Source organism: Choloepus didactylus, chromosome 3 (genome assembly GCF_015220235.1).
Source record: "Choloepus didactylus isolate mChoDid1 chromosome 3, mChoDid1.pri, whole genome shotgun sequence".
Taxonomy (NCBI): Eukaryota; Metazoa; Chordata; class Mammalia; order Pilosa; family Megalonychidae; genus Choloepus; species Choloepus didactylus.
The window spans coordinates 165,633,172-165,660,278 of record NC_051309.1 but is presented as its reverse complement, the minus strand read 5'-3'; the positions used below and the strand labels follow the sequence as shown (position 1 = coordinate 165,660,278).

The following is a 27,107-nucleotide window of genomic DNA, read 5'->3' as shown; positions in this document are numbered from 1 at the left end:
TTCATAAAAGTAATTTAAATAATGTACCTTAAAAATGGGTATTACAGCAGTTTTTGTCATCTTTCTTACACTTAAATTTCATTTTGAGATTTGTGGAAAACTAAGTTTCTTTCAATCACAGTCATAACATGAGATTTTTGCATGACTGAAATACCTGTAATTACTGTGTCATTCTTGTCATAGTTTACTTAAAGGTATAACTATGTATAAATAATCATCAACTAAATTCTTGGTGAGCAGCTGTGTAAGGCCAGTTTAACAGCTGGGGTAACACAGCACAGACTGTAAGAGTTAAACTTTATCATTAGACAAGTTATGTTACAGTCTTTGAGGACTTCATACTGGGAATTTCTGAAATATTTGCAAATTCAATCCCATAGTTGGACTTTTGTTTTAATCTTAAATGTTTCTTTAAATGCTTAATGAAAGAATGGGGCCAGCATCGTTTTAAAATTAACTAAAGCTCTTAGGCACAAATATGGAAAGAGAATTTAAAATTTTCTCATTCAGTAAAAGGGATTTATCAAATGTATTCTATATGACACTGTTTAGACCGCTGTGGTAAGAGAGAGAAGAAAACAGAAACATTACAAATTATTATAGTACAGTATGGAATCAGAAAACTCCTGAGGTATTTTTCTTGAATTTCATCTTATTAAACCATGTTTTAAAAAGTTTTATCTGTAACTTTTTTCCAATAAAAATGTTTCCTTATTGTTATACAATACTTAATATATATTTACAACACAGAAGTAAACGCCGATTTTTAGAATGTATACACAAAATGAAGCTGTGACTCTCATTTAGAGATATTTTGTAAAACTATAACTATTGTTCACTAAGGTATAATACAGGAAGGGTTACCAAAGTGACAGTCCAACATATTACAAGAAGACTCTGTACTTCATACCATTAAATCTGTACTATATACCGTTAAAGCTGCAAGGGACTTCATTCTTAATCATCTGGCCCGGCCTCTTCTTCTATAAATCTGGATTCTAAGGCAACTTAAAGAGACTTGCTTAAGATCACCAGTTAGGGGTGGAGCTAAAACCAGAACTTAAAACTCCCACCAATATTCTTTCATCTTTATATATTAAAAAGTTTACCTGTAGTTTCAGCAGCAGATAATTTGGGTGAAAGTAAATTGACAGAGACAACAGTTTAGTCAAAGGATAATTTAGTTGCAAATAAATTTAGGTGTAAATAAATTAATAAATAATTGGCTGTTTTGAATCTTGGCGTTTCTGGTGTACCATGGAGTGTTTTTGTCACCTTTAAACTTACTATTCATTTTTCTAAATACTTATTTTGGTTGGTTCTTCTATATTTTTACTTTTTAATTTGTAACTTATTTTCAGCCAATTATTTGGAAATAATTGGAAATTGCCAAACAAAGTTTGGAAACAACCTAAATGTCCAGCAATCAGAACTTGATTACGTAAATCAAAGCAGTTAGAAAACTTTATGTAACCTGGTATTCTAGCATTTTTATTTTGAAAATGATACACTGACATGTTTATATGTAATGCTTTTATTTTCCAAATGTCCAATTACCAGATCACATTTTTATGGCAATTGTGTATACTGTGTATGCCATTTCAAAACCCAGATGAATTCCTCTGAAGTCTTTAAGGGCTGCTCTTGGTGTCTAAATAAAATGAGCAGGAAAGTACATGTTTTATATGTAATGAAACATTTAATGTTTACATGAATATAATGTCTCAAATACAATATAATTGGAAATTGTGATTTTTTAGTGAGCACTTTGAGCATTTAAATGTCTTAGAACTTTTTAAAGAATTGTTATAAATGACTTCAATTTTGATAAAACATTTTTATGCATTTGATTTATTCCTTTGGAAATTCTTTTTAAAAGGAATGCCATATATTTAAAATTTTCTTTCGTGGCTAAATCTAATAGTATTTTGTTTATGTAGTTGAAGTAATCATATATTATTGGAACTTTTTTACAGTTATTACTAATAAAAGCTTGATAGTTCATTTATCAGTCAAAGGACTTAATTTCTTGATTTATGACTATTTTCCTCCATGCTTAAATTGCTAGTAGTGCATAAATTGCTTAGCAGGGAAATACTTTAACACTCCGCTATCTAAGGTGTTGGGAAAACTGAAAAGAATGACTTCACTTCAGTGAGTAATTTGTATCCTTGAATAAATTGAGTATCCTTGATAATACTGTATTCTTTTCTTAGAATGATACTGATTCTGATTCATTTCACTTTAATATTGGTATAATTTTTAGCATCTGAAATTTTTCTGATTCTACAAAACTCATAAAAGCAGTGAATACATTAGAGTTTAAGTGGCTCATAGTCTCCCTGTCAAAGGTTTTGAGGTGAGATTTTGAAAACTTGTATGTAAAATCATTCATACTTTTAGAAAAACTCCTATCTTCCAAGTGACTTGTTTTAGTTAATTCAGAAAAAGTTTATGAAAAATGGAAAAATCTTGTGTACCTTATTTGCTGTGGCCTTTTGTCAAGAGCAGTTAAATCCTAACCTCTTATATAATAATGAAAGAAAAAGTAGAAATCCAGAATAAATTGCTAGAAAGCTGTTGTTGTTACAAGAGAATTGGAGGGCATTGGACTGGAATAGATTTTGGAAATACCAGATTGGTGATGTTGTGTCACATGTAGCAATTATATATAATCATCTCTGTCCAATGAAAACTTTTAGAAGAAAGAAAACCAGTGATAGTGGTTAAAATAAATTACTGTATAGAGACCTTCTCTTTACTACAGAAGTTCTCCAATATTGAGGTCTTTTGCATAGACAGCAATATCTGGAATCTTAAAATGCAAGACATTACAGTTTCATTTTTAAGATGGAAATTTTGACTGAATTTTGTAAGGCTTTCTAAAACTTTTAGACGATTATGTTTTAAATGGTGTTATTGCATGGTGGAGTTCAGAATCTCAGCTTGCTTCCCTGGTGACTTTTAAGTAGTCTAAAAAGCTTTATATGATTTTTTTTATCCTAAGTATTGAGCACTTACTATATGTAGGTATTTTTTTATGTGCTTCGCATATATTAACTCATTTAATGGTCGTAACAGTCTGGTGAGGTAGGTATTGTATAGTTGAAATTGAGACAGAGGGGGATTCATTTAAGGTTATGCTACTAATAAGTGATAGAGCCAGGGTTTGGACTAAGGCAGTTTGCCTTGAGTCCAGGCTCCTATGTACTATATTATGCTACCTTTATGTTGGTAGTATCATCCTAAAAAGAGCTTGTCTATTTTGAAAAATCTCATTTTGTGGGTTATTATTTATAGAGTATGTTAAATATTTTTAAAAGTAGAATAGAAACTAAGACTTTATTTTTTTTTTCAACACATGAAGCTAACTGCATTTTGAAGTATTTACAATCAGTAGTCTTCTATGCTTTGTCTATGATTTTCCTCATTGACTAGGATTTTCTAAATTTGAAGCTTTGATAGTTTGAATGTTTCCATGCTGATTGCTTTAGAAATAACTGTTACTTGAATCCTCCAAAAAGATGAAATGAAACTTGGTCATACATACATTTGGAAATTGGTACTCACTTTCCTAAATCACTAATAACGTCTTTTCTTTGAAAAACTGTGTTGTTTTATGTACATAATTTGATTTAGTGTTTGGATTGCTGGAGTTGTAGTGCTCTATACTATCCAGTTGAGGGCAGCTGTTTACTGATAAAAAAGATGAGTTAAATTGAAAAGTAACCACTTTGTGCTTACCAGAACTTTGCATTTAACTGTAAAACACAACATTTAACATAAACTAGTCTTAATTTGCACTGTTATTTTATTTCAGTTATCATCGAGAATAATTTCTTGATAATGAAAAATCTAGTTTTACTTCATAATAATTTTTGCTCTCTTATAAACTGGAGAATGAACAGTGTTGATTCTAGTTTTTGTTTTTCTCAATCCAAGTTATTTTCAATCCCAAACCTTTTTTTTAAGGTTCTATTTTTAAATAACAATGTAGGAGCAGACTCCAGAGAAATTAGAGCTCCTTCATATCTTCCTTATCTTTAAAGTGTCTGCATGGAAATATATGTGATTATAAAGTTCTTTGAAGGCTTTTAAATATAAAAGTGAAAAACTATAATTTTCTTATGCTAGCTTTATTAACCAATGGAGTAAGTGAAAGTTAAAGCTGATCTGTTTGATTCATTTTTCTTTGCAGAATGAATATATTAAACCTGCAGAATCTAGTACCTTCTATCTTTTCCATATTTAAATATCATGCAGTTTAAATTATGTCTTTTATGTGATTTAGAGAAAGGATTTTTTTGGGGGGAGGAGATTAATTAACCAGTTGATTTCAGTGACATGAACGAGACAGAATTCTTTGAAGTATAAAGAATCTCAAGTCTACATAAAACTGTACTGTAATATTAACAAAGTAGACACTGACAGTAACTGGGAGAGGGGGCATTCCATGGGAGCTCCTTCAAAGAAAGCGTGTTCTAATAAGGAGAGAAAGACACAGTATGACTGAAAGTTATGTATGCAAAAAATGTGTTTTGGTTTTGGCTTTTATAAAAGCAGCAGTCTTTTGTTAGAAAATGAAGCGAGCATTAGAGGAGATAATGAGATAAGAATGAGGATAGTGACATTCATTCTGTGAGGTGGTAAATAGTCTGGTAGGGTAAGATATCAGTCTTACCACTTTTCTGTCTTACCCTTTTATAGGTTCCCAGTACCCTTATAGTATCTCTTCTCTCCTTAGGACTAGATTTCTGTTGGAATTTTTTGGTGTTTGTGGTTCTGTTCTCAGTCATTTACTTCTGTGTAACTAAAAATGTCATCTCTACCAATGATTTTTTTTAACTGCATTTTAAATTGTGATTTAAAAGAAAGGTCCATTTAAAGAGAGGAGCATCAGGGTATGACTGGGAGCATATTCCTCAGCAGCCAACTTTGTGTGTAGCAAGACAGCCGCCCTCTCCAAAATAAAAAAAAATCACTCATTTCTGACATTATCCTTTCTAATTCTTTCTATATCACATTCTAACTTCTGACTGTAAAGAACCATAGAAAGTGTTGGAAGAAGAGATAAAGGAGATGATTTGGCTATTAGAAGAAGAAAGTAGAATGGAAAGAGAACAAACTAGTTCACTGAACGTTGTGAATGGATGGTTCTATCTATTAGCATTCTCACACTGAACTTTTTTTTCTCATCATCTTCATAAGTCTAGTTCATGGGTTTGAATATGGAATGCAGTATAAAGATTAACACTGGCATTAGTGGTTAATTTAGAAGCCACTTGAGACAGTGCTAGAAAAGTTTGTTTGGGCCAATTTAGGAGAGCCTTCATCTCCATATTTTATCTTAGGCATTGGGAACCATTGAGGTTCTTGAGGAATGAACTGCAGTCCACATTCCCTCTCTGTGATTTAGGAAGATTTATTTATCTCCATGGAATGGAGGAGAAATTAGTGCTAAGAATTTGCAGTGGACTGGCTAGTTATTATCCATTTTTACTCTACCTACTTCCCATCACAGTTTACATTTATAAATACTTACTGCGTATTTCTCGTGTCTTTAATCAATTATACTTCCAAGCAGAATTGGTGTGTTTTTCAGAATTATTGAGATTGGCAAACAATTGAAATCTCTAGTAGGAAGATCTGAAGTACATATTTAATAGCTAGAGTAGATTTAATGTCTTAGTGTGAAATAAAGAATGATACGTATGGCAAAAGAAAAGAAAGAGAGCATGCTTAAGATGAACACTTGAAAATGGTATTCATTTTGAATATTTCTAACCTAGAACAAATGTGTGTATATATACATGCATTTATGTGTACAGGCATGTATATATGTATTTTTGAAAATGCACAAACACCCAAGCAAATATTGTCCTTAAATTTGAAACACAGTTCAAAACATTATGGCTAATATTTGAATGAGGAAGACTTAATAACATTATTTAAGAGAAAATACGGTATTTGTTTTTTCTTAGTTTTTAGAAAGAAAAATTTTTACTTTCTAGGGAACCACCTTGGTTAGTAGTTAGCTAAGTTATTAGAAGGGATTTGACAGCATAACCTTGCTTTGCTTGAGTTCACGTTACTGACTTTGTATGGGAGGTTCACCAGCTGTTTGACTGGCAGGAGCAGACTGCTTTCACTTCAGTAGTTTATAATTCCTGGCTATTCTAGGATAGTTTGCACTTCACCAAGCCTCAGACAGGTCAGGACATTTGGTAGGAGAAGGTTGAAAGACAAAAGCAGCAGGCCTTGGGTTCTTAAACTTTTAAAAAATTAAAACACGCATATATATATTTATATTTAGTTTGGTGATTCGAGTTTGTAGTAATGTGCCTGTATTACATATAGAGAGCACTCAAGAGGAGTTTTAAAATGTCAAAACCAGGAAAAGCTACTCTAAACCATGACTTGGTTCCTGTTGATCTTAAAAGTACAAAAGAGCCTCTACCACATCAAACTGTGATGAAGATATTTAGCATTAGCATCATTGCCCAAGGCCTCCCTTTTTGTCGAAGACGGGTAAGTCTTGCACATTTAAAAATATGACTATTTATTTAAATGAAATACTCTTGCCTGTTTTAGTGAAGAAATGCTTCAAATTTCAATTGTGATTTATAAATGAAACTTTCAGTGCATTGGGAAGCTAGTAAAAACTTGTAAGTAATAGTTTTATAATATGATACAGTGCCTGGAGGACAAGGTTACCCAGTCCACCTTTTTGTCTCTCTCATTTATTTTTCATGAAATTAGAACCCTGCAAACTTAGTTAAAATTGCTGAATGTGAAAAGGTATGTTTTGAACTATGTTAACACAAATTTAAAACCCGAAATTCATACAGTTTTTATTTTGTGTGAAAAACAAAAGCTGATGGTATTCTTATTATACATGGGAATTATAGTATTTAGCTCTCATTAAAAAGTACTCCAAAATCCTTAAAGTTTCTCTGGCCCTTTAGGCTGTATTATTTTTTAATTGCTATTTCTCAAATCAAACATAATAAAGACAATTATTTTATTTTGCTGTTATGTAAAATAAAAATAGCATACTATGGTGTGGTAATGACAATATTGTTTATATATAGACAGACTGAACTAACAAACATTTTTTGTAGAACTGGATTTGCACTAATGTATAATCAAGTTATGATCTATTGGATGTTTTTCAGAACAATATTTTCTTGCTCCCACCCCACCCCAAGTTTTGACTCTGTCAATATTAGCAATTTTGTTGTTAGATTTTCAGAGTTAGTTGGCATTGCCATTTTGAATTTTTTACTACAGCGATATATTTTTAGGTCTAAATTGTGTTTATGCTCCTGAACACATTGAACAAAGAAACAAACAAAAATAACCTGTTTGGGATTGAGTGTTTGCATATATTAATGCTATTAGTGTTTTAGTTCCCTTCTTGTGGTAATTTTTTAAAACTAAAGAGGAAATGTTCTTTTAAACAAACAAAATAACCTACAACACCTGAAAAATATTTTTCCTCCTTAGCAAAGGGAATCTTCAGTTTGCTGGGACTTAAATACGTTTTGTAAAATACTGTTTCTAATTATCTTAGTTCCTTTTGAATAGTTCTCACTTCTACCCCAAACAAACGGTAGCCCTGTTGGAAAACATTTTGAGTAAGATTAAAATGCAATACAATTTAAACATTGAAAATAGGATATAAAATCTCCATCTCTTTCTTATTTCTTTTCTTCTTTACTATGTTTTCAGAAAGAGTTTCTTTTATGTCTTGTTTCACCTTGTCAGTTTTATAACTTCTGCTGAATGAGGTCATGCTCTGATTTAAGCATTTACGCAGAGGCCATTTATAACTTTAAAGTCATTAATAAACTAATTTAATATTTAATACCTCTGTAAAAGAAAAAACCAAAACAAATAAATTTTCAAGTTAGGCGAAAGTGTTTTTTTTTTTTAATTAAAATTTAAATTAAAATAATAACCAGATAATTTGTTGAGTATTTCTAATAAATTTAAGTAATAAAATAATAATAGAGACAATTATTTTGTTGTCTCTATAATGCAGTAGATTGCTTCATTATGTCACAGTGTATTTTTCCTACCTTTTGTCTTCTATCATGGCATTAAGTTTAAAAGGCACAGGAGAAAATTGTGTGAGAAAAGTTAATAGAGAACTTCAAGGCTTTGCCTGAGCACTTCCTAAAGTGCTATTCATTATTCAGTTTGACTTTTCTAGGTTACTATGTTATATTAAATTATATCCTTGCATTAGTAATAAAGAATAGAACCACATTAAAAATTAAAACTCATACTGAACTTTTTTGGAAGATAGTGAAAAAACAAAATAAACACATTCAGTTTTAGACTGCCTGCCTGCTAATCATTTACTATTGCATAACTCATTGACTTTGACTACCAGAAATATTAGGAGAGTATAATTATATCCTTCCCCTTTTTTGCAACTGGCTAATTTAGGTAGCTTTAAATTGATTTACATGATTTATATGTTATTTAATTTATGAACTTTTCCTTGGTAGAGCTAGTGATAAACAGCTTTAAATTTATTTTTGTTTATCTGAGTTAAAAATACTTTTAGTACGATATGTAATATATTTTGTATGAAACATCATGTGTATCTTTTTCTAAAAATTAAATACCTTTAGCTTCTTTCAAGCAGATTCCTATAAATAGTCAAAGTCCACAAAGATTGCCGTCTGTATTTTGCAGGTCATTTATTCTTCCCTCCAAGTAGTGAGCTGAATGTAAATACAATGACCTCTTACAATATAAGACTTTCTGCCATTTTGACCTATTAAAATTTGAAAAACATGATACTGTTCCTCCATCCATCATAAATGTTCCCTCAGTTAATGCTTGCAAAATAAAATGACACTTTGCAAATTGTGAAAATTCTTTAAAATAATATTAATAACTACAGCTTCAATTTATATCTCTTAAAATGTCTTCAAGAAATTTATTTATCTGAATATTAAAAATAATATTGGTAGTGGTAGTATAATGTATTATATAAATTATTCTAGTCTCTCATCTGAAATACAATATATAGATTGGATTTAAAACAAGAATAAATAACAATCTAGCTATCAACCAGTTACCTTTAAATAAAAATATTTTTAGTATTAAGGTCCTCATAATTTATTTACATTTGCTCAGACATTCCTAATAACAAGTATCTCTTGGAATACTTGTTAAAAATATGGAATTCGAGGTTCTTCTCTTTTGGAAGGTCTTATGTAAGGGATCTGGGTTAAAGCCCAGAGATCTATATTTTTAAAGTCTTACAGGTGCTTCTTAGTATCAGGAAAATTAGCAAATATTAGTTTAGTGCATAACTTTTGATTCTAAAAGAAATCGATTATCCTTTAGGGGAAGAGACAATTTATAGGAAAAAGTTATTTAATCTATAAAATTACTGGAAAATTATTTTATTTTTCTTTGAAATTGGAATACCCCTAATTATGGTAATATTATATTTCTTAAATCCTGCATTATTTTCCACATTTTAAATGCATTATTTTTCCACATTTTAAACATATCTGAAATAAGTATACATCTTGAGGGAGTGTCATAGCTTATCTGGCAGCGTTTTTTCCTTTTGAGTGATAAGAAATAATGATGCATTTTACAATTAATGTAGTATGTTGAAAGAAAATGCAATTTTAATGCTTATGTTTCATTTCTTGACTCATTTTAATTTTGTTTGAAAGCAATTTTGAGCATTTAGAATATTCTGTTGAGGTCTGAAACCCAGGAGCTCAGAAAATAATTAAATACATGACAGAGATTTCTGATAGTTGAAACTACTTTGTAGTGCTTTTTATATCAAGTTCTGTTTCAAATACCGTATTTTAAATGTTTTAAAAATTTAAGTGGGATAAACCTAAAATTAATATAGAAAATAGAATTTTAAAATAGAATATTTGTGTCATTTGAGAAAATATTAATATCAGAACATTACACACACTATGTACTATTAGCATTGGAGGATAGCTTAAATCAGACATTGGCAAACTTATTTTTGTATAAAGGACTAGTAAATATTTATTTTAGGCTCTGGGGGCCATATAATGTCTGTTGCAACCCCTCAACTCTCACCTTGTAGCATGAAAACAGCCACAGACAATAGGTAAAGGAATGGGTGTGGCTGTGTTTCAATAAAACTTTATTTACAAAAACAGTTAAAAGGAAGTTTTTACTATTGCAGCTGTAGTGCAATAAATCTTCTTGTGCATATCTTTTTGCTTATACATAACTTTCACCTTAGGGTAAAGTTTTAGAATGGGATTGCTGGAGCCAGAAGCCATTTGTTTCCTCTTAAATCTTCATCTTTTCTTCAAGTTCTTATGTGGTTATTTGGAGAACAGCTTTATCTGTGTGTTTGATCACTAGAATGTTAGCATACTGCTTTCAACTGTTTCCCTTCTAAATGTGTAGTATTAGTATAATAATGCTAATAGTAATTGCTATTATTTTTTAAAGTAATTATTATGTGTTCTAGGCACTGTCCTAGTTATTTTACGTATTTTAACTCCCTTACTCCTTAAAACCATTCTGTGAATTAGGTCATTATTTCCATTTAGTAAATGAGAAAACCAAGGCTCAAATGAGTTAACTTTCCCCAGTTTTCTTGGTCAAAATATTAAAGCTGGTATATACCACAGGATTATCTAATGCTGTAGGTAGTGGCCATTCTCTTTGTACTATGCTGTATGACCTAGATGCATGTTTTTCTTCTGAACTTAAACTTTTTAACTACTATTATGTTAGTACTTTGGGTGGTGGGCCTGAGAGCCTGCCTTTAACATTGTTTGAATGAGAAAATACATTCAAAGTCTCAAACAGTTTACCTACAAATAATTTTTTGTTTTACAGTCCACTTACAAACTTGGGATCTCTCGTGTAACCTCTTTTAAGATACTTTACTCATAAACTCATGCCAAAAATATGCAAAGATGTTAGTCATTAAAAACTGGAAATGTTCGGACTATTTGCATGTTGATACTTTATCTTTTTGTAAGCCAAGGGATGATATCTTAGGGTTAGTGTTTGCCTGTTGAACAACTGAGAACAGGGTGTCTGACTGATTAGCCAACCTCAGACTGCAGTGCAGTACCATGCTCATCATTTTGTTCAATTAGTACTTGTGCCAGTTTGAATGTATTATGTCCTCCCAAACGCCATTATCTTTAATGTAATCTTGTGTGGGCAGATGTTATCAGTGTTGATTAGATTGTAATTCTTTGAGTGTTTCTTTGGAGGTGTGCCCCACCCAGCTGTGGGTGATGACTCTGACTGGATAATTTCCATGGAGGTGTTGCTCCGTCCATTTAGGGTGGATCTGAGTTGATCAGTGGAGCCATATAAATGAGCTGACGGGCAGAGGGAACTCAGTGCAGTGCAGCTGTGAGTGACATTTTGAAGAGGAGCTACAGCCAAGAGGGACACTTTGAAGAAAGCACAGGAGCTGCAGATGAGAGACAGTTTGAAGATGGCCGTTGGAAGCAGACTCTTGCTCCGGAGAAGCTAAATGAGGACAAATACCCCAAGTGCAACTAAGAGTGACATTTTTGAGGAACTGCATCCTAGAGAGGAGCATCCTGGGAGAAAGCCATTTTGAAACCAGAACTTTGGAGCAGACACCAGCCACATGCCTTCCCAGCTAACAGAGATTTTCCGGACACCATTGGCCATCCTCCAGTGAAGGTACTCGATTGCTGATGTGTTAGCTTGGACACTTTATGGCTTTAAGACTGTAACTGTGTAACCAAATAAACCCCCTTTTATAAAAGCCAATCCATATCTGGTGTTTTGCATTCCGACAGCATTAGCAAACTAGAAGAGTACTTATGACAAAGATGACAAAAGTTAAAACCAGTATAACTTGGAAGAAAGTTATAGAAAAATTTTGAACTGATCCCTCCCCCTGCAATACACAAACACCCCTCTAAGCAATGTTATTTTTGGTGTAAGGTTTTCTTCATTGTTGAGTTATTGGTGATGATAATAGACCTATAGTTAAAATTTTAATCATGTCATTCATATATAATCTGTTAGATTTTTTATGAATGATTTTCAGTTTGTTCAAGCTGTATATAATTTTAATCTCGTAGATCCATTACAATCTTTTTAGCAAAATACTGTCAGGATTATTAAACAGTTATATTACCTTTGTTTCAGGAAAAAAAAAGTCTCCATTTACTGTACAATAAAGTTTTCATTTGTGTGAAGATTATGTTTATACCCAAAAAGTAGACCCATCATAAGCTCTGTTAGTAACGCAAATCTGGGACTTATTACCCTCCCAAATTTAGTAATTTAATAATCCCCCAGTCTTTTAGTTGAATGGAAATATGGGGAAATTTTATTTTCCTTCGGTGATTAATATCTATCTCATAAAAATAAGACAGTCTAAAGAAAATATAGAAAAAATCCTTTTCTTTACAATATCCTAAATTATCAGTAATTGCACTGTCCAGAAGTAACCACAATAACAATTTTAAGCATATTATTTTTAGCAAAATACTTCAGTCCATATTTAATATATTGTTAGTGTTGCCCCATAGCTTTACAGATTCGAAAGGTATAATCTGCCATATGAGTGTACCATAATTTATCTCCTATTGTTCATTTGGACAGTGAACTACTTTGAACATTTTTATACATAAATCCTTATCAACATCTCTATATACAGATTTCCAAAAGTGGAATTATTAGGTCAAAAGGTATGAATTTTTTCAGGTTCTTGTTAAATATCACTAAGTTGCTTTTCAGAATGATTATACCAATTATAACCAGCATGAGGGACTTCTAATTGTTAAAAAAGATATCTTACTCTAAGCAAATTTATTCTTACTATGGCAAGTTTTGTAGAATGTGCTTAGTTCAAACTATATCATTGTACTTCCCACCTTTATTATTCTAGGTTTTCTGTCAGAGGAATTTTTTCATTTTTGAGAAAATAGTACTATATGTTTATACTTAGGGCTTCATGAGGAAAATACATAAATAGATCGAAAATTATTTGTTGCTCAAGATGATTTAACTTTTTATTTTTTCTGGAAAATAATTTTGCCGTAGTTCTGTCACCTGTATTCTTTTCAAAGATAATTTTCTAAATTACACTTTTTAAAAAAACGATGATCTGTGTTTTTATCTAAACAGATGAATCACATGTATGGTTTTATAATTCATCAATGATTTAACATCTTTTTATAGTTATCTCAATTTTTGTTTACCACCTTATATTGTACATTTAGATTTCTGAATTTTAACACAGTATTTGTACAGTATAAATGATAGCCTCTTCCAAAGTATACTGCTATTAATAATCTCTACTGTAAGAGTACTTTTCAGGCTAGCAGGGACAGCTGCCAGAAATACTTGCCTATTTCTTATAGCACCACTACTTAGTCTTACATTTCTGTCATAGCTTTGCTATTTAACTCCAACTTGGTTTACTTTTTCTTTTTCTTTTTTTTTTTCAATTACAGTCTAGCAACAATTAATTCTTCTTTAAAGTAGTTATAGCATGTCTACTCTTCTAAAATGTTTTGATTCCTAAAAGACACTTCAGGAAACTCTTAGCCAAGGAGAAATGGTTGGATATCTCCTTAACATACAGAAGTACAGCATACCTCGTTTTATTGCCCTTTGCTTTATTGCATTTCAGAGATCCTGAGTTTTTGACAAATTGAGGTTTTTGGCAACGCTACATTGAGGAAACCTATTGTGGCCATTTTTCCAACAATTCGTGCTCACTTCATGACTCTGTGTCACATTTCGGTTAATTCTTGCAACATTTCAAACTTTTTCATTATTGTTTCTGTTATGGTAATCAGTCATCTTTGCTGTTACTATTTTAATTGTTTTGGGGCATCCTGAACTATGCCCTTATAAGTTGGTGAACTTAATAAATGATGCTTGTGTTCTGACTGCTCTGTGGACCTGCCGTTCCTCTGTTGCTCTCCCTCTCCTCAGACTTCCCTCTTCTCTGAGACACAATATTGAAATTAGGTCAGTTAATAATCCTATAGTGACCTCTTAAGTGTTCAGGTGAAAGGAAGATTCGTATATCTCTCACCTTAAATCAAAAGCTAGAAATGATTAAGCTTAGTGAGGAAGGCATGTTGAAAGCCAGGATAGGCTAAAAGGTAGGTCTCTTGTGGCAGATGGCCAAGTTATGAATGCAAAGACAAAGTTTGTGGAGGCAATTAAAAGTGCTAATCCAGGGAGCACACAAATGATAAGAATTCTGTGATGGCTGAGAGAGGTAAGGAAGCTGCAGAAAAGTAGTTTGAATCTAGCAGGGGTTGGTTCATGACGTTTAAGGAAAAAGCCATCTCCATTACATAAAAGTGTGAAGTGAAGCAGCAAGTGCTGATATAGAAGCTGCAACAAGTTATCTAAAAGATCTAGCTAGAATAATTGATGAAGGTGACTACACTAAACAAAAGATTTTCCGTTAGATGAAACAGCCTTCTAATGGAAGAAGATGACATCTGGGATTTTCGTAGTTAGGAGAACTCAGTACCTGGCTTCAAAGCTTCGAAGGACAGTTTGACTCTCTTGTTAGGGGCTAATGTAGCTGGTTACTTAATATTGAAGCCAATGCTCATTTACCATTTCGAAAATCCTAGGGTCTTTAAGAATTCTCCTATTATCTATTCTGCCTTGTGCTCTATAATTGGAACAACAAAGCCTGGATGACAGCACATCTGTTTACAACATAGTTTACTGAATATTTTAAGCCCACTGTTGAGACCTACTGCTCAGAAAATAAAAGATTCCTTTCAAAAGATTACTGCTCATTGACAATGCACCTGGTCACCCAGGAGCTCTGATGGAAATATATGAGATTAATGTTGTTTTTATGCCTGCTAACCCAACATTCATTCTGCAGCCCATGGATCAAGGAGTCATTTTGACTTTCAAGTCTTATTATTTAAGAAATACTTTTTGTAAGGCTGTAGCTGCCACAGATAGTGATTCCTCTGATGGATCTGGGCAAAGTAAATTGAAAATATTCTGGAAAGGATGTGCTATTTTGTGTGCCATTAAGAACATTTGTAATTCATGGGAGAAGGTCAAAATTTCAACATTAACAGGAATTTGGAAGAAAATGATTCCAACCCCCAAGGATGACTTTCAGGGGTTCAAGACTTCAGTGGAGGAACAAACTTCTGATGTGGTGGAAAAAAGAAAGAGAACTAGAATTAGTGGAGCCTGAGGATGTGACTGAATTGCTGCAATCTCATGATAAAACTTCATGGCCGAGGAGTTGCTGCTTATAAGATGAGCAAAGAAAGTGGTTTCTTGAGTTGGAATCTACTGGTGAGAGATGCTGTGAACATTGTTGAAATGAGAAAAAAGGATATAGAATATTCCCTTTAATATTTAATATTTCCTTTAATAAGCTTAGTGGAGAAGGCAGCAGCAGAGTTTGAGAGGATTGACTCCAAGTTTGAAAGCAGTTCTGTGGGTAAATTGGTATCAAACACCAACAAATGGTACAGAAATGTCTCATGAAAGGAAGAGTTGATCGATGCAGCAAACTTCATTGTTGTCTTATTTTAAAAATTGCCTCAGCCACCCCATCCTCCAGTAACCACCACCCTGACCAGTCAGCAGTCATCAACATTGAGGCAAGACCAGCAAAAAGATTACAACTCTCTGAAGGCTCAGATAATGGTTAGTATTTTTAGCAGTAAAGTATTTTTAATTAAGGTATGTACTTGTTTTTTGAGACAGTGCGATTGCACCTTGTTTTAGTTTGCAGGGCTGACTTAACAATGGGAATTTATTAGTTACAGTTTTGAGGCTGAGAAAAATGTCCAGTTCAAGGCATCATCAAGGTGATGCTTTCTTCCCGAAGACTGGCTTCCTTGCAATCCTTGACAGCTCTGCCACATGGCAAGGCACATGGCGGTGTCTGCTGGTCTCTCCTTTCTGTTCTGGGTTTTCTTGTTTCAGTGTCTGGCTTCTGTGGCTTTCAATCTCTCTCTCTCCCTCCCTCTCTGTATTTATCTCTTTTATAAAGGACTCCAGTAAGAGGATTAAGACCCATCCTGGGCCACTCCTTAAGTGAATTAATCTCATTAAAAGGTCTTACTTATAATAGGTTTACACCCACAGGAATGGATTAGCTTTAAGAACATAACTTTCTGGGGTACATACAATTCCAAACTACCGCATAATGTAAACATAACTTTTATGTGCCCTGGAAAACCAAAATAGTCACATGACTCATTTTATTGTGGTGGTTTGGAACCAAACCCACAATATTTGTAAGGTATGCCTGTATATAAAACCTTTGAAAAGCCAGCTTATTCCTCCCTCTCTCATAGTAGTGTATTCAGTATCTACCAGTTGCATTTATGCCTCTCCCTAGCCAGATCTTTCCATGACCTCGGTATAAGCTTACCTCTCTGGGAAAACTTCTTCTTGGCACTGCATCCAATGTTGTCCTTAACAAATAGTGAAACAGATCCCAATTATTGCCATTACTTTTGGCCCTTAGGCATACAGGTACTGTTCTGTGGTGTTATTTAACAACTTTGTATATCTTCATATATACACACACACACATATATATCTGTCTCAATTATCTTTAATATCTTTTTATGCAACCAGTGATATACAGGAGGAGGTTAGTATAAATATTTGTTTCACAGATTCATTGAAGTATCTGTTCAACTTGGAAATTCTTTAAGGAGTTTTTTGTACTGTAAGAATATGACATGTTTTTGTTTACTAAATTTTTTAAATGACTCTACAGCTGTGATTTTGAAGTATTTCATTTTCTAAATTTAACTAAACTCAGATAAGTTTGACACTTAATTTTAAGGTAATTACTACTTCCAGTTTTGAAAACAAAGGACAAACAACCGTATGGTATAATCATTCAGGTAGTACTTTTGAGAGTCTGCAGTAGCCCAAAAGTATCAGATAATGATAAAATAAAAGAAAAAAAAATACAGTACTTTGAATAAAAGGAAGTATAGGATGGTGTTATGAGCAAGTTTGAAGAGGGATTTTAAAAGGGTACCTGATTTTGTTTTCGGTGAGGAAACTTTAAAACATGGCTTCCTGAGCTCCTCTTTCCCACACATATATTCCATTGGAATTGGAAAAAATCCCGCATTTCCAGATCATCTGATGTCCTTTTACTATCACTACTTATTAATAAAGAAATTGAAAATCATGTATAAGACCATTCTTATACATGACCATTGCCATCTTTGTGCAAATGTTTTGTGTGTCATGAATAAACCTGAGTAAAGAATATAAATTGTTTGAAAGGATGAAAAAGGAAAAGGACATGATACTTGTGTCTAAACCATAAATTATCTTGATGTTGTTATAAGTGCAATCTTAACAAAATAATTTTTTGTTGGATCTTATAGCTTCCTAGCTTTAAAGGACATTTTAAAATCAAGAGTGTCATTAACATTACCGATTTTATACCAGTGTATTCCAGGTTGGTATAACAGTGCATGGTACACAGTACATGATAAATATTTGTTGAAAAATAAATTCTACAAAAATAAATTATAAGCATCACAGAACAAGAATAATTGATTAAAAATTAATTAGAAACAACCAAAATGTTCAAAAGTGGGAGACTGATTAAATTAAATAAATTGCCACTGTTTTTATATACTAGGAATTAACTATTTCATTTGGCTCAATGCTTAGCCCATTGACTGACATTTCTTGATCCCTGCCCATGGGCATACAAAAATGAAAAATCACAATCTTTTAAGGATCTTACAGTCTAGTGGTAAAACCACAAACCATTGTAGTAGGAAAAGAAAATTGCTTAAATGGATCCATGTACAAAGTGCTATGGGAGCATGAGAGAAGCACCTAAGTTTCAGTACAAATGGTTCAGGAAAGGCTTCACAGTAACTTTGATTTAAAACATGAAGGGTGTTTACTAAGCAGATGATCAGAGGAGTGATAGAGGGAACTTTTATTGTTGCTTGTGCCCACATCTTGTCTTCTCACATTAATTATACTGCTGCAAATTATTCCCTTATATCTTACCATCAAAACTTCATTAATATTGTCAGTCAAAAATATTTATTGAGCACCTAGAACAGAGTTGGGAGCTTTTCTAGAACTTTTGGATGTAACTGTGAATTTGATAGAGAAAGGCCATGCCATCATGGTGCCTAGATTCTAGTTTGGGAAGACAAAAAAGTAAGTTCCATTGTTAATGCCAGTGTTTCGATGACAATAAAATAGTGTAATAGAATAGGGCCTCACTTGGGATAGAGGGGAGGCAATATTCGAAGTACTTTCCATATATGAACTCATTTAATCCTTAAAATAACCTCTGAAGTGGGTACTTTGCATTGTATTATCCCTATTTTACAGATGAGGAATCTGAGGCACAAAAAGGTTAAATAACTTGACCCATAGCTAGTGAGTGGTGGAGCTGGAATTCTAATTCAGACAGTCTGACTCCAGTGTCACAACCACTGCGGTGTATTGACTGAGTAAGTATTTTTTAAGTGAATGGATTCTTAGTTTTCCAATGTTTTAAGGGTTAACTTTTGCTATATAATCCTCAGTTTCACAATATGTAATTCTTGCTTTTCACCACAATTTATTATGGCCTTAATATCTATGTATTGTTAGCATTGCTTTCTGAATTTTTTTGATCATCAGGTAATCTTTTAAGTATTGAGTTGTGCCTTAGTTGTTCTATATGAATGCAAAGCAAATTAACACAAGATTTATGAATCTGAAACTACATCATGGAAATGATTGCATGAATTATTTTCCCTTTTGTTAATAGAATTGTACAAATGGTATAGTAATTCATACATCACGGGCAAGGCTATATAAATTTGCTGGTCTGTGTTTTATAGAAACCAACTTAATATTAAGACTTTTAGTATGGAAGAGAGTTGAAAAATATGCTAAAAATAAATTGGGAATTAAGCTCCTGGCAAGTTAAACAAGTTATGAAATAAATCCACAGTTCTTCACCTGCAAACTAGAAATCCAGCAGACTCTGAAAACTAACTTATCAAATAAAGGTGTCAAATCCTAACTCAAATTGACAAAACACAGTTGTCTTTGTCTGAATAGTCATATTTTGCTGCAGAAATATTAACATGTAATATGTTGGAAGCATTCAGTAATACACAGTATGTGTACTATATTAGCTTTCTAAAAATCCAAAAACTTTGGGATTCTGAAACTCAGCTGTCAAATTGTGGACTTAATTCCACAGACCTTTGAGTTTTATAGCTGTCACCCACATAGAAAAAATAGAATACACTTTGAAATGTCAAAAAAAATCTAAGCTTTATTTTAAGTCTCTGAGTATATACGTATTTAAAAGCTTTAATGCAAACATTATATAGATGAGTACCTAGTTATAGGCTAGTCCCTATAATACATTGTTTGGAGTTTATATATAATATTTTGTCACCGATTACATCCAGTTCATACTTTAGATGAGGGAAGAGAAACCTAACCACTTCACTTCTAGTATTTCTACGGAAAATTAACACTATTCGATTAATTTTAACTCTACTACTACGTATTGTACATAATCCCTGCGTGTGTTGCTAGTATTACAGAGATGACTGAGAAGGACACAGATACCTTTCTGTTTCTGAGAGACTTCTCTGATTGTCCCATTCCATAGTCATATATCAAAAGTAGAACAACATGGATTAATTGATTCATTCACCCTACAAATAAGCACCTAATTGCCAGATACAGTTCTGGGCACTTAAGAGTCATCATTGAACAAAACAGCAGAATTTTTGCCTTTTACGTAGCTCAGCATTTCAGTGACCCTGAGAGGTCCACTTAGGCAGGAGGCAGCATGTTTCAGTATAGAAAGTGCCACCAGCCTCCTTTATTAAATTATATACTTTTCATTTCTAAATCAATTGATGATGGCCTGTGTTATAATTTCTGCATATATATACATAGATAAACATGTATTTGTACATGTACACACATACTCTTTACCTGATTGATAGGATTATGTTGATGACCTGATTTAAATATATAATCTGCTTCTTTTCAAATACTGTTAGGTAGTATCCAATACAGAATATCATTTTGAGACTCTGAAAGAATAAATAGGATTCCATTTCTCATATTCTTGCAAGAAAAATTTCACTTAGACACTTTAATATCTTTTCAGACACACCTTAGTGATTTCTTTCTGAATTGTTGTTGCATTGAATTAGAATTCTTGGCCCTATCCCTGATATGCTGTGGGAGTTGCACATAATGTGTCTTGCATATAAATAAGTTAAATTGTGTTAGATATATTTATGGTAGAAATAAATAATGATAGATATAATCTTAGATATTTTGTTAATGTGATGTAAATTTTACTACAGAGGTAATAAAAAAAGACTACCATTTGTGGTAAAGCCAGAGGACATTGAAAATGTTAGGAGTTACAAATCACTTAACTTCTTTTCACAAGTACCTAGTGATACAGCATATCTCTTTATTTGCAAATAGTGTTTTGTTCCTAAAATATGAAAGGTGTAAAATAATTAAAATTTGTTTTTAAAGAAAGTAAATCTGATATTAGATTAATAAAGTTTCTCTTGTGACTTTGATAGTGTCTGTGTGTTTAGTGTTTATGTCTATATTTATAAGCTTTATTGAAATTTACTTAGGTATAGAGGGAAAACATTCAACAACAACTTTCTCAAACATTAATACTGCTTCTTATGTCTCTATTTTCCTACACTCTGAATATTTTTCAGTGCTGCTAGACTACAAAATAGCAGGCTTTTATCATCAGGAGAGTCATCTCTTCTGAAGTATACACATCACTATTACATTAGCATTATTTGCATATTGTGGATTTTTTTTTGCAGGAAAGAATAGTTAAAAGTAATCATTAGGTAGTAGCTGCTCTAAATGTAGTTAATACCTAAAAGCATCGCATTAGTCCATTATACATGTGAAATTTTGCTGTAAATAATTATATAAAGTATGATTTGATGGTAGATTTCCACATGAACTTTCTTTAGAAGTTTATTCACAACTAAATCAAGACCTTTGAGTTGTACTTCCTTTCTCAAATAAATGTAGGCATAAAGAAAGCAAGGCAAGAAAAGGTTAAATATTGGTCCCCAAATCACATGGCTAGTTAGCCGTTTGCTTATAGTTATTTTATGATGTCCTCATGTAATAATGGAGAAATTTGTATTGTGAGGGGAAAAGGTATGATAATGTTGAATGAAATTCTGCTATCTTAAATTTCTTATCCTTTTCTGTTCTTGAACCTGGAAATAGAAACTTGTAGGTTATTTCTGTCTTAAGATACATTTTTGTGTGTGGTTGATTTCAGATAGTTCATTTGGAAATAGTTTAAGTCTAAAAAACTTTTCAATAATCCACAGAAGTCTTTGCATTTTCATTTTAGATTTTAAAATGTCTTTGTTACTACCAGTATGAACATATAGGGGCAGTGTAATACTGCTTTTGTAAATCTTGTCTGAATTTGTTATTTTTTAATCTGTGTATGTTACTGCTAAAAATTGCCTCTTCTCTGAGAAAATGTAACTGTTTTACATTTTTAAAGGAAAAATGATAATTATTTGATTATGGTAGCTCGTGGCCTTGATTTATATTTAAAGTTAAAGAATACGTTAAGTTAGTTAAAAGGAAAAATGGATTTTTATAGTCAGATAATATAGTTGAGAAAAAATGGATGGATGAAAATACAGTGTAATTTTCCTCTTATTCATTCTGTACCAGCCATTCAAAATTAATGTTTAATTAGGAGAAGGTTTTTAATAGTCTTAAATTTTAACACTTAAGCAAAACTTAGGTTACAAGTGAGCAAAACTTAGATTACCAAACATTCTTATTTTAAGATTTTTTAATGAGTAAATGTTATTTTCAGTATCAGAACAGTTAAGGTTATTACAGACTTTATTACAAAATTTACTGTAGGTTTTTTTGTTTTTGTTTTTTGTTTTGCCAATTTACTTTTAAAACAACTGAGTATTTTTCCCTGCCATCTATTCCATCTATGTTATCTGTCTATTCATTCATTCAATTCAACAACTCCTGTGAGTCAAGGACTGCTCTAGGCATTTGAAGAACAACAGTAAACAAAACAAACCCAAATCCTTGCCTTTCTTGAGTTTATATTAGAATAGCAGAGTGCTTAAGAGCATGGAACATAGATTCAATTAGACTTGAGTTTAAGTTCTTGGCTCTACCACTTACTATATCTCATCTGTAAAATGGAGATAATAGTAATACCTACTTCAGAGAGCTGTTGTTACAGTAAAATGAAAGTATAGAAAGAATGGTTATGTAATAAGAACTCATTAACTGTTATGAAGCCCACATAAGGCTTTTTTAAATGTATTGGTAAGAAATATAATTAATTCTTTTGATATAGCAGTAGTTATTTCTTTTACTTATGGGCAGCATTTTAAATTTTCTCATTTTCAGTTTTGTCCAATTGTGCAAGAAAAGACACAGCACCAGTTTTGTTTTTTGTTGTTTTTTTTCCCAAGTCTCTCAAGGGGGGCTTTGCAAATACCTTTTGTTCTCTGCCCAAATTACTCTGGGATGTATGGAGGTTTCACCCCAACCTGAATAAACCAACAAGATCTCACCCCTTTTCAAGGTTCCATACAATCATGGTGTTTGAGTAAACTAACCACACAAATTACACCATATAGCATGCTACAGAAAATACAGGCCTCCCACAAAATAAACATCTCCTCCCTTGGTCTCACATGGAAGTCAGAGTCCCAAAACACAGTCAATATCATCCTTTTCTCTCCAGTCTGGTCCACCCCAGTTCCAACCAAGTCCATTTCATTCATGTCTCCGACAGTCTGATCTCTTTTCCAGCTTCTCCAACATTTGCTGTATGGGGCAACACTGACACTCACAGCTGCTGAACTTTGACTCCGAGTCCCAGGTGCCACACAGACACCCAAAACAGCACCAGTTTGAATAGTCAGTTTTCTTAAAAAGTTTCCTGAGTAACTTTGCTGATGGAAAGATGCTGCACATAAAAAATTGTCATTTGGTTCTACTTATATTACATGGATTCATCCATTGTCACTATCCTATAAGTAAAATCGAATACCATTATGTCTTCCTAAGTGAAGAAAATGACGTGTACCATCTTAGTATTTTGTTTGGTGATCCTTAAATGTTCAGAATAAATGTGTTGGCTTCAAATACCATTAAATTATGATTTTAAAAATTGCTGTATAAGAATTAAAAGTGAAAATCAGAGTTTCTATCAATTTACATACTATGTTAGTTGCTATAAAGTCTAGTAAATAGTTTCTATTGTGATTTTAAGTTCTAATACCATTTCTCTCCCTAAAGCCCCCAAAATTTGGAATTGAACATACACCTTTGAAAACTGCTTATCAAAATGACATCTGATTTATCATTACTAGATAAGAACTGAGACTTAAAACATTTGAAGAATTGATTTACACATTTTAACAAAAGTACTTAGAAATTTAGACCTTTCTATAGTACCCTATGCTGCTCTTATTCTTTTTATTTTTTATTTATATGGAGATCCCATATTTAAAACACATAAACACGTGTGCACACATACACACAAATACAGCCCCCCCCCCCCCACACACACACGCACACAGACCTCTATTTAATAGTTTCTCTGCTATGTTCATGCTCAACTGCTTCATTGACGGGAAGTGTTGTTCTGCTGTTTTCATACTAGCTTTGTTATCATGCAGTATTTTTCAGCTGCTCATACTCATTACCATACAGCTGGTATGTAGTGAAGAGAAGGAAGCAGGCAGAAGTTGTACTGTCTACAAGAATAAGAAGCTCTCTTGCAGATGGGATGTTGGCAGATGGAGCATGTGTTTGAACAAGTTTTACTAATAACAAAGTGCATTAAAAATCATTCTGAGAAAGTCTGAGGTCAATGCCATGAATTCAAAGCTTGAGAGGTTGTTAGGTTTTTGAAGACCATTGAGAATATTAATTAACTCTAATACAAAATTGTAGTAAATTACTAATCAGAACCTCCTCCAAAAAATCTTACCAGTTTTTTCTTCATTTTATTATGTTTTGTTTCCCTTTAATATAATTTAAAAGGCCATTAACATTGTTAGCTTGCGTCTCTCATCTTGCATTCTAGTTCATAGTGTTATATATATTTACTTGAAATTTCTAAACTGTGTCTATATACACAAGTGTGTATGCCTTTAGAAAATGTACTAACCTTCTTCAGTTTTGATATATTAGAAGATTTATTAGAAGATGAAAACTAAAAACTTGGAAATCCATGTAGAGTTGACTACATTGAAGAGCAAGATAAGGTATATTCTTTCTTCATTCATAGTTAGAAGTGATCATTACACCTAGAAGTGTACCCATTGTTAAAATTATCCCTTATACAACTTTCATCTTCACAAAAAATTAATGAAGTAGTAATTGAAATAACCAGCAGTAATAATTTTTTTTAAAGACAGTATTTCAGTCCTTTTTGACCCTTTTTTTATTAAGTGTAGTGTTTCTTGATATATCCCTTCTCAGTGGGACATGGTGATAAAAAGCAGCAAAGCTAAAGCAAAATAAAACTAGACAATTACATGTAAAATATGTAGTATTAAATTTAATTTTAATGGAAATGGAACTTGGCATTATTTTGTTCTTAGATATTACAATATATATTGCTGAAGCTTTAACTAATATTCATTATAATGCTTTTGGTAACTCTCAAAAACTTAAATGCTGCAACTTTCTTGCCAATAAAATGGAGGTGCAGAAATGCTATCTGTTAGGTTAGTACCTATGAATAAATAAAATGATTAAAATGAGATCTTTGGGAAATAGTGTACATTAATAGGCATTGTTAAAACTCTATATTCCTTTTAATAGTAAAAGTTTATCTTTTGGGGCATTTTTAAAGATATAGGAAGTACTAAACCAGATTGGCTTTTAATAATAAAGAAAATTGCATTTTCATTATACATCAAACAGTGTATTTCCTTCTAATTTAATTTAAACTTGAATTTTATAACTCAGAAATACCCCAAATATCTATTACTATTCCCTGAGGAAAAAAATGTGTATGTGTACATACATGCATATATATGTTTTGTTTACTTATATCACCTTGCCTTATTTCAGTGGTATTCTGAAGTTTTTAAAATTCTGCTGAAAAGTAATATCTCTCAATTATTATTTCTGTAGTTCTGTTATTGTTGATTATAGTATGCCTAACATACTTATATGATTCTCATATTTTCATATTTTCATCTTCAATCCAGACCTTTCTTCTGATCCCCAGAGCCAGTTGGAAAGTGGTATCCTTACCTGGATGTCTCAAACCAAATATAACCAAAATATTTCCCTCCTTGCCTTCCAAAAGACACAAACACTAATCCTTGTTCAATGTCCTCTATCATCTTCCATTCAGCTGCACAAGTAAAAATCCTAGGTGTCATCCCTTCCCATGGCCTAATTGTCACTAAGTCCTATCAGTTTTATGTCCTAAATATCATTTTTTTATACACATGTTTTATTGAACACCTTACATGGGTCTGGGTTTGGGGCCTATGGGTAGGGTAGGGCAGCAATGACAGTCTCATTGAAGTCATGGCAGGTGGCATAACCACTCAGAGATTCAAACCTAAACTCTACCCCAAAAGGTGATTATGGCCCACAGTCTAGAGGTAAGGTCTCTGTTCTGATCCACTGTACTGAAGGGATGTGTATGGTCCTTTTGAGGTTGGAGGAAATAAAGGGCTCTGGACCCCATGGGGGTTCAGGTGGTCAATGACAGATTTGATCCCAATGGATGTGGTGCTGTAGCCTGTCCTAAATATCTTTTAACTATTCACCCCTATCCGTCTCTATTGCCAGATAACTAGTCCAAGCCATCATTATCTCTTGCCTGGTCTAGTGGAATAACTTCCTCACATGGTCTCCCAGCATCCACTCACTTGCTTCCATTCTGTTTTCAACACTACATTCAGAGTAATTTTTCAAGAGGTGTTTCTGATCGTGTCTTCTCTTGAGTAACATCCAGCAGTAGCTTCTCATTACTCTTACGGTAAAGACCAAACTCCTTTATGAGGTCTTGCCTACTTCCTGCCTACTTCTGTAGCCTCATCTTGCACCTACCATAGAACCTTTTTACTGTGCCCTCCAGCCATACCAACCTTACTTCACTTCCTCCACAGGGCCTTTGCACATGCTCTTTTCTCTGCCTAGATGATCCATTGCTCTTCTGCCTTCTACTTTATGCCCTCCACTCCACCCCCATTTCCACCCTTCACACACACAACCTTGTTTAGTTATCCCTTCAAAGACGAGAAGCTGCCTCTGAATCCCCAGACTAGGTCATATCCCTAGTCTTATGCACTCTTCTAACACTGTAGCAATTACCACAGTTGGAATTTTGTTTTTGTTTCAATTATTTCCTTATCTTTCTCTCCTACTACACTTAATCACTAGCCTAGCCATGAAGATGAGCTCATACTTAGTTTAGCTTACTAAACTAAGGTATAGGTACCCAAATTAAATATTGTTGAATGAATAAATAAATACCTATGGGAGTCTAAAATGACAAATCTACGTTTGTTGCAGTTATGTACCCTAGGCAGAATAAAGATAGGAATTGTTGGAACAATATAGTAGAGAAGCAGAGATATGTATGCATTAACATTGATGTTTCCTGCTAGGAAATGATAGCCACACATGGATCAAGTTGACATTTATCAAAGATGAATTGGTGCTTAGAAAAAGATCTCATGTGACTGAAATTAAGAAACAGGGCCAAAGTGTAACCACTTATTAAATGGCGTGTTCTGTTTGTGCTCAATACAAAAGTGCTGTATGTATGTCTCTTCAATCCCTTTCTTGTACTACTTGGTTAATAAGTCAAGTATTTTTATGTTGTCTATTAAACTAAAAAATTAAAAACCAGTTGAAATTATAATCCCCTGTGAAACATATTTGGGTTGGAGTAATCAGGAAAGAACATTTGAAAAGTGTTATGATATATGACTTATGCCAGTTTCCAAAGGGTTCAGATCATTTGGGTAGGACAAAAGACCTAGTAGGCCCTTGGAAAGGGCATTCCAATT

General features: G+C 32.8%; 1 protein-coding gene across 7 annotated transcripts in view; it reads left to right on the top strand.

Annotated features, from left to right (window-relative positions):
• FBXW7 (F-box and WD repeat domain containing 7) overlaps positions 1 to 27,107 on the top strand; it is a 263,511-nt gene that overhangs the window by 184,372 nt on the left and 52,032 nt on the right. Inside the window, exons 4-5 of one of the 7 annotated variants that reach the window (XM_037830825.1) lie at positions 6,358 to 6,528; positions 18,379 to 20,247. The exons of 5 other annotated variants lie outside the window; for them this stretch is intronic. In XM_037830825.1, coding sequence (XP_037686753.1) covers positions 6,358 to 6,528; positions 18,379 to 18,411 — 204 coding nt within the window. In that variant the 3' untranslated portion in view covers positions 18,412 to 20,247. Of the gene's footprint in view, positions 1 to 6,357; positions 6,529 to 18,378; positions 20,248 to 27,107 lie in introns of those variants that run through there. One more of the 7 variants, XM_037830826.1, reaches the window with a different exon arrangement.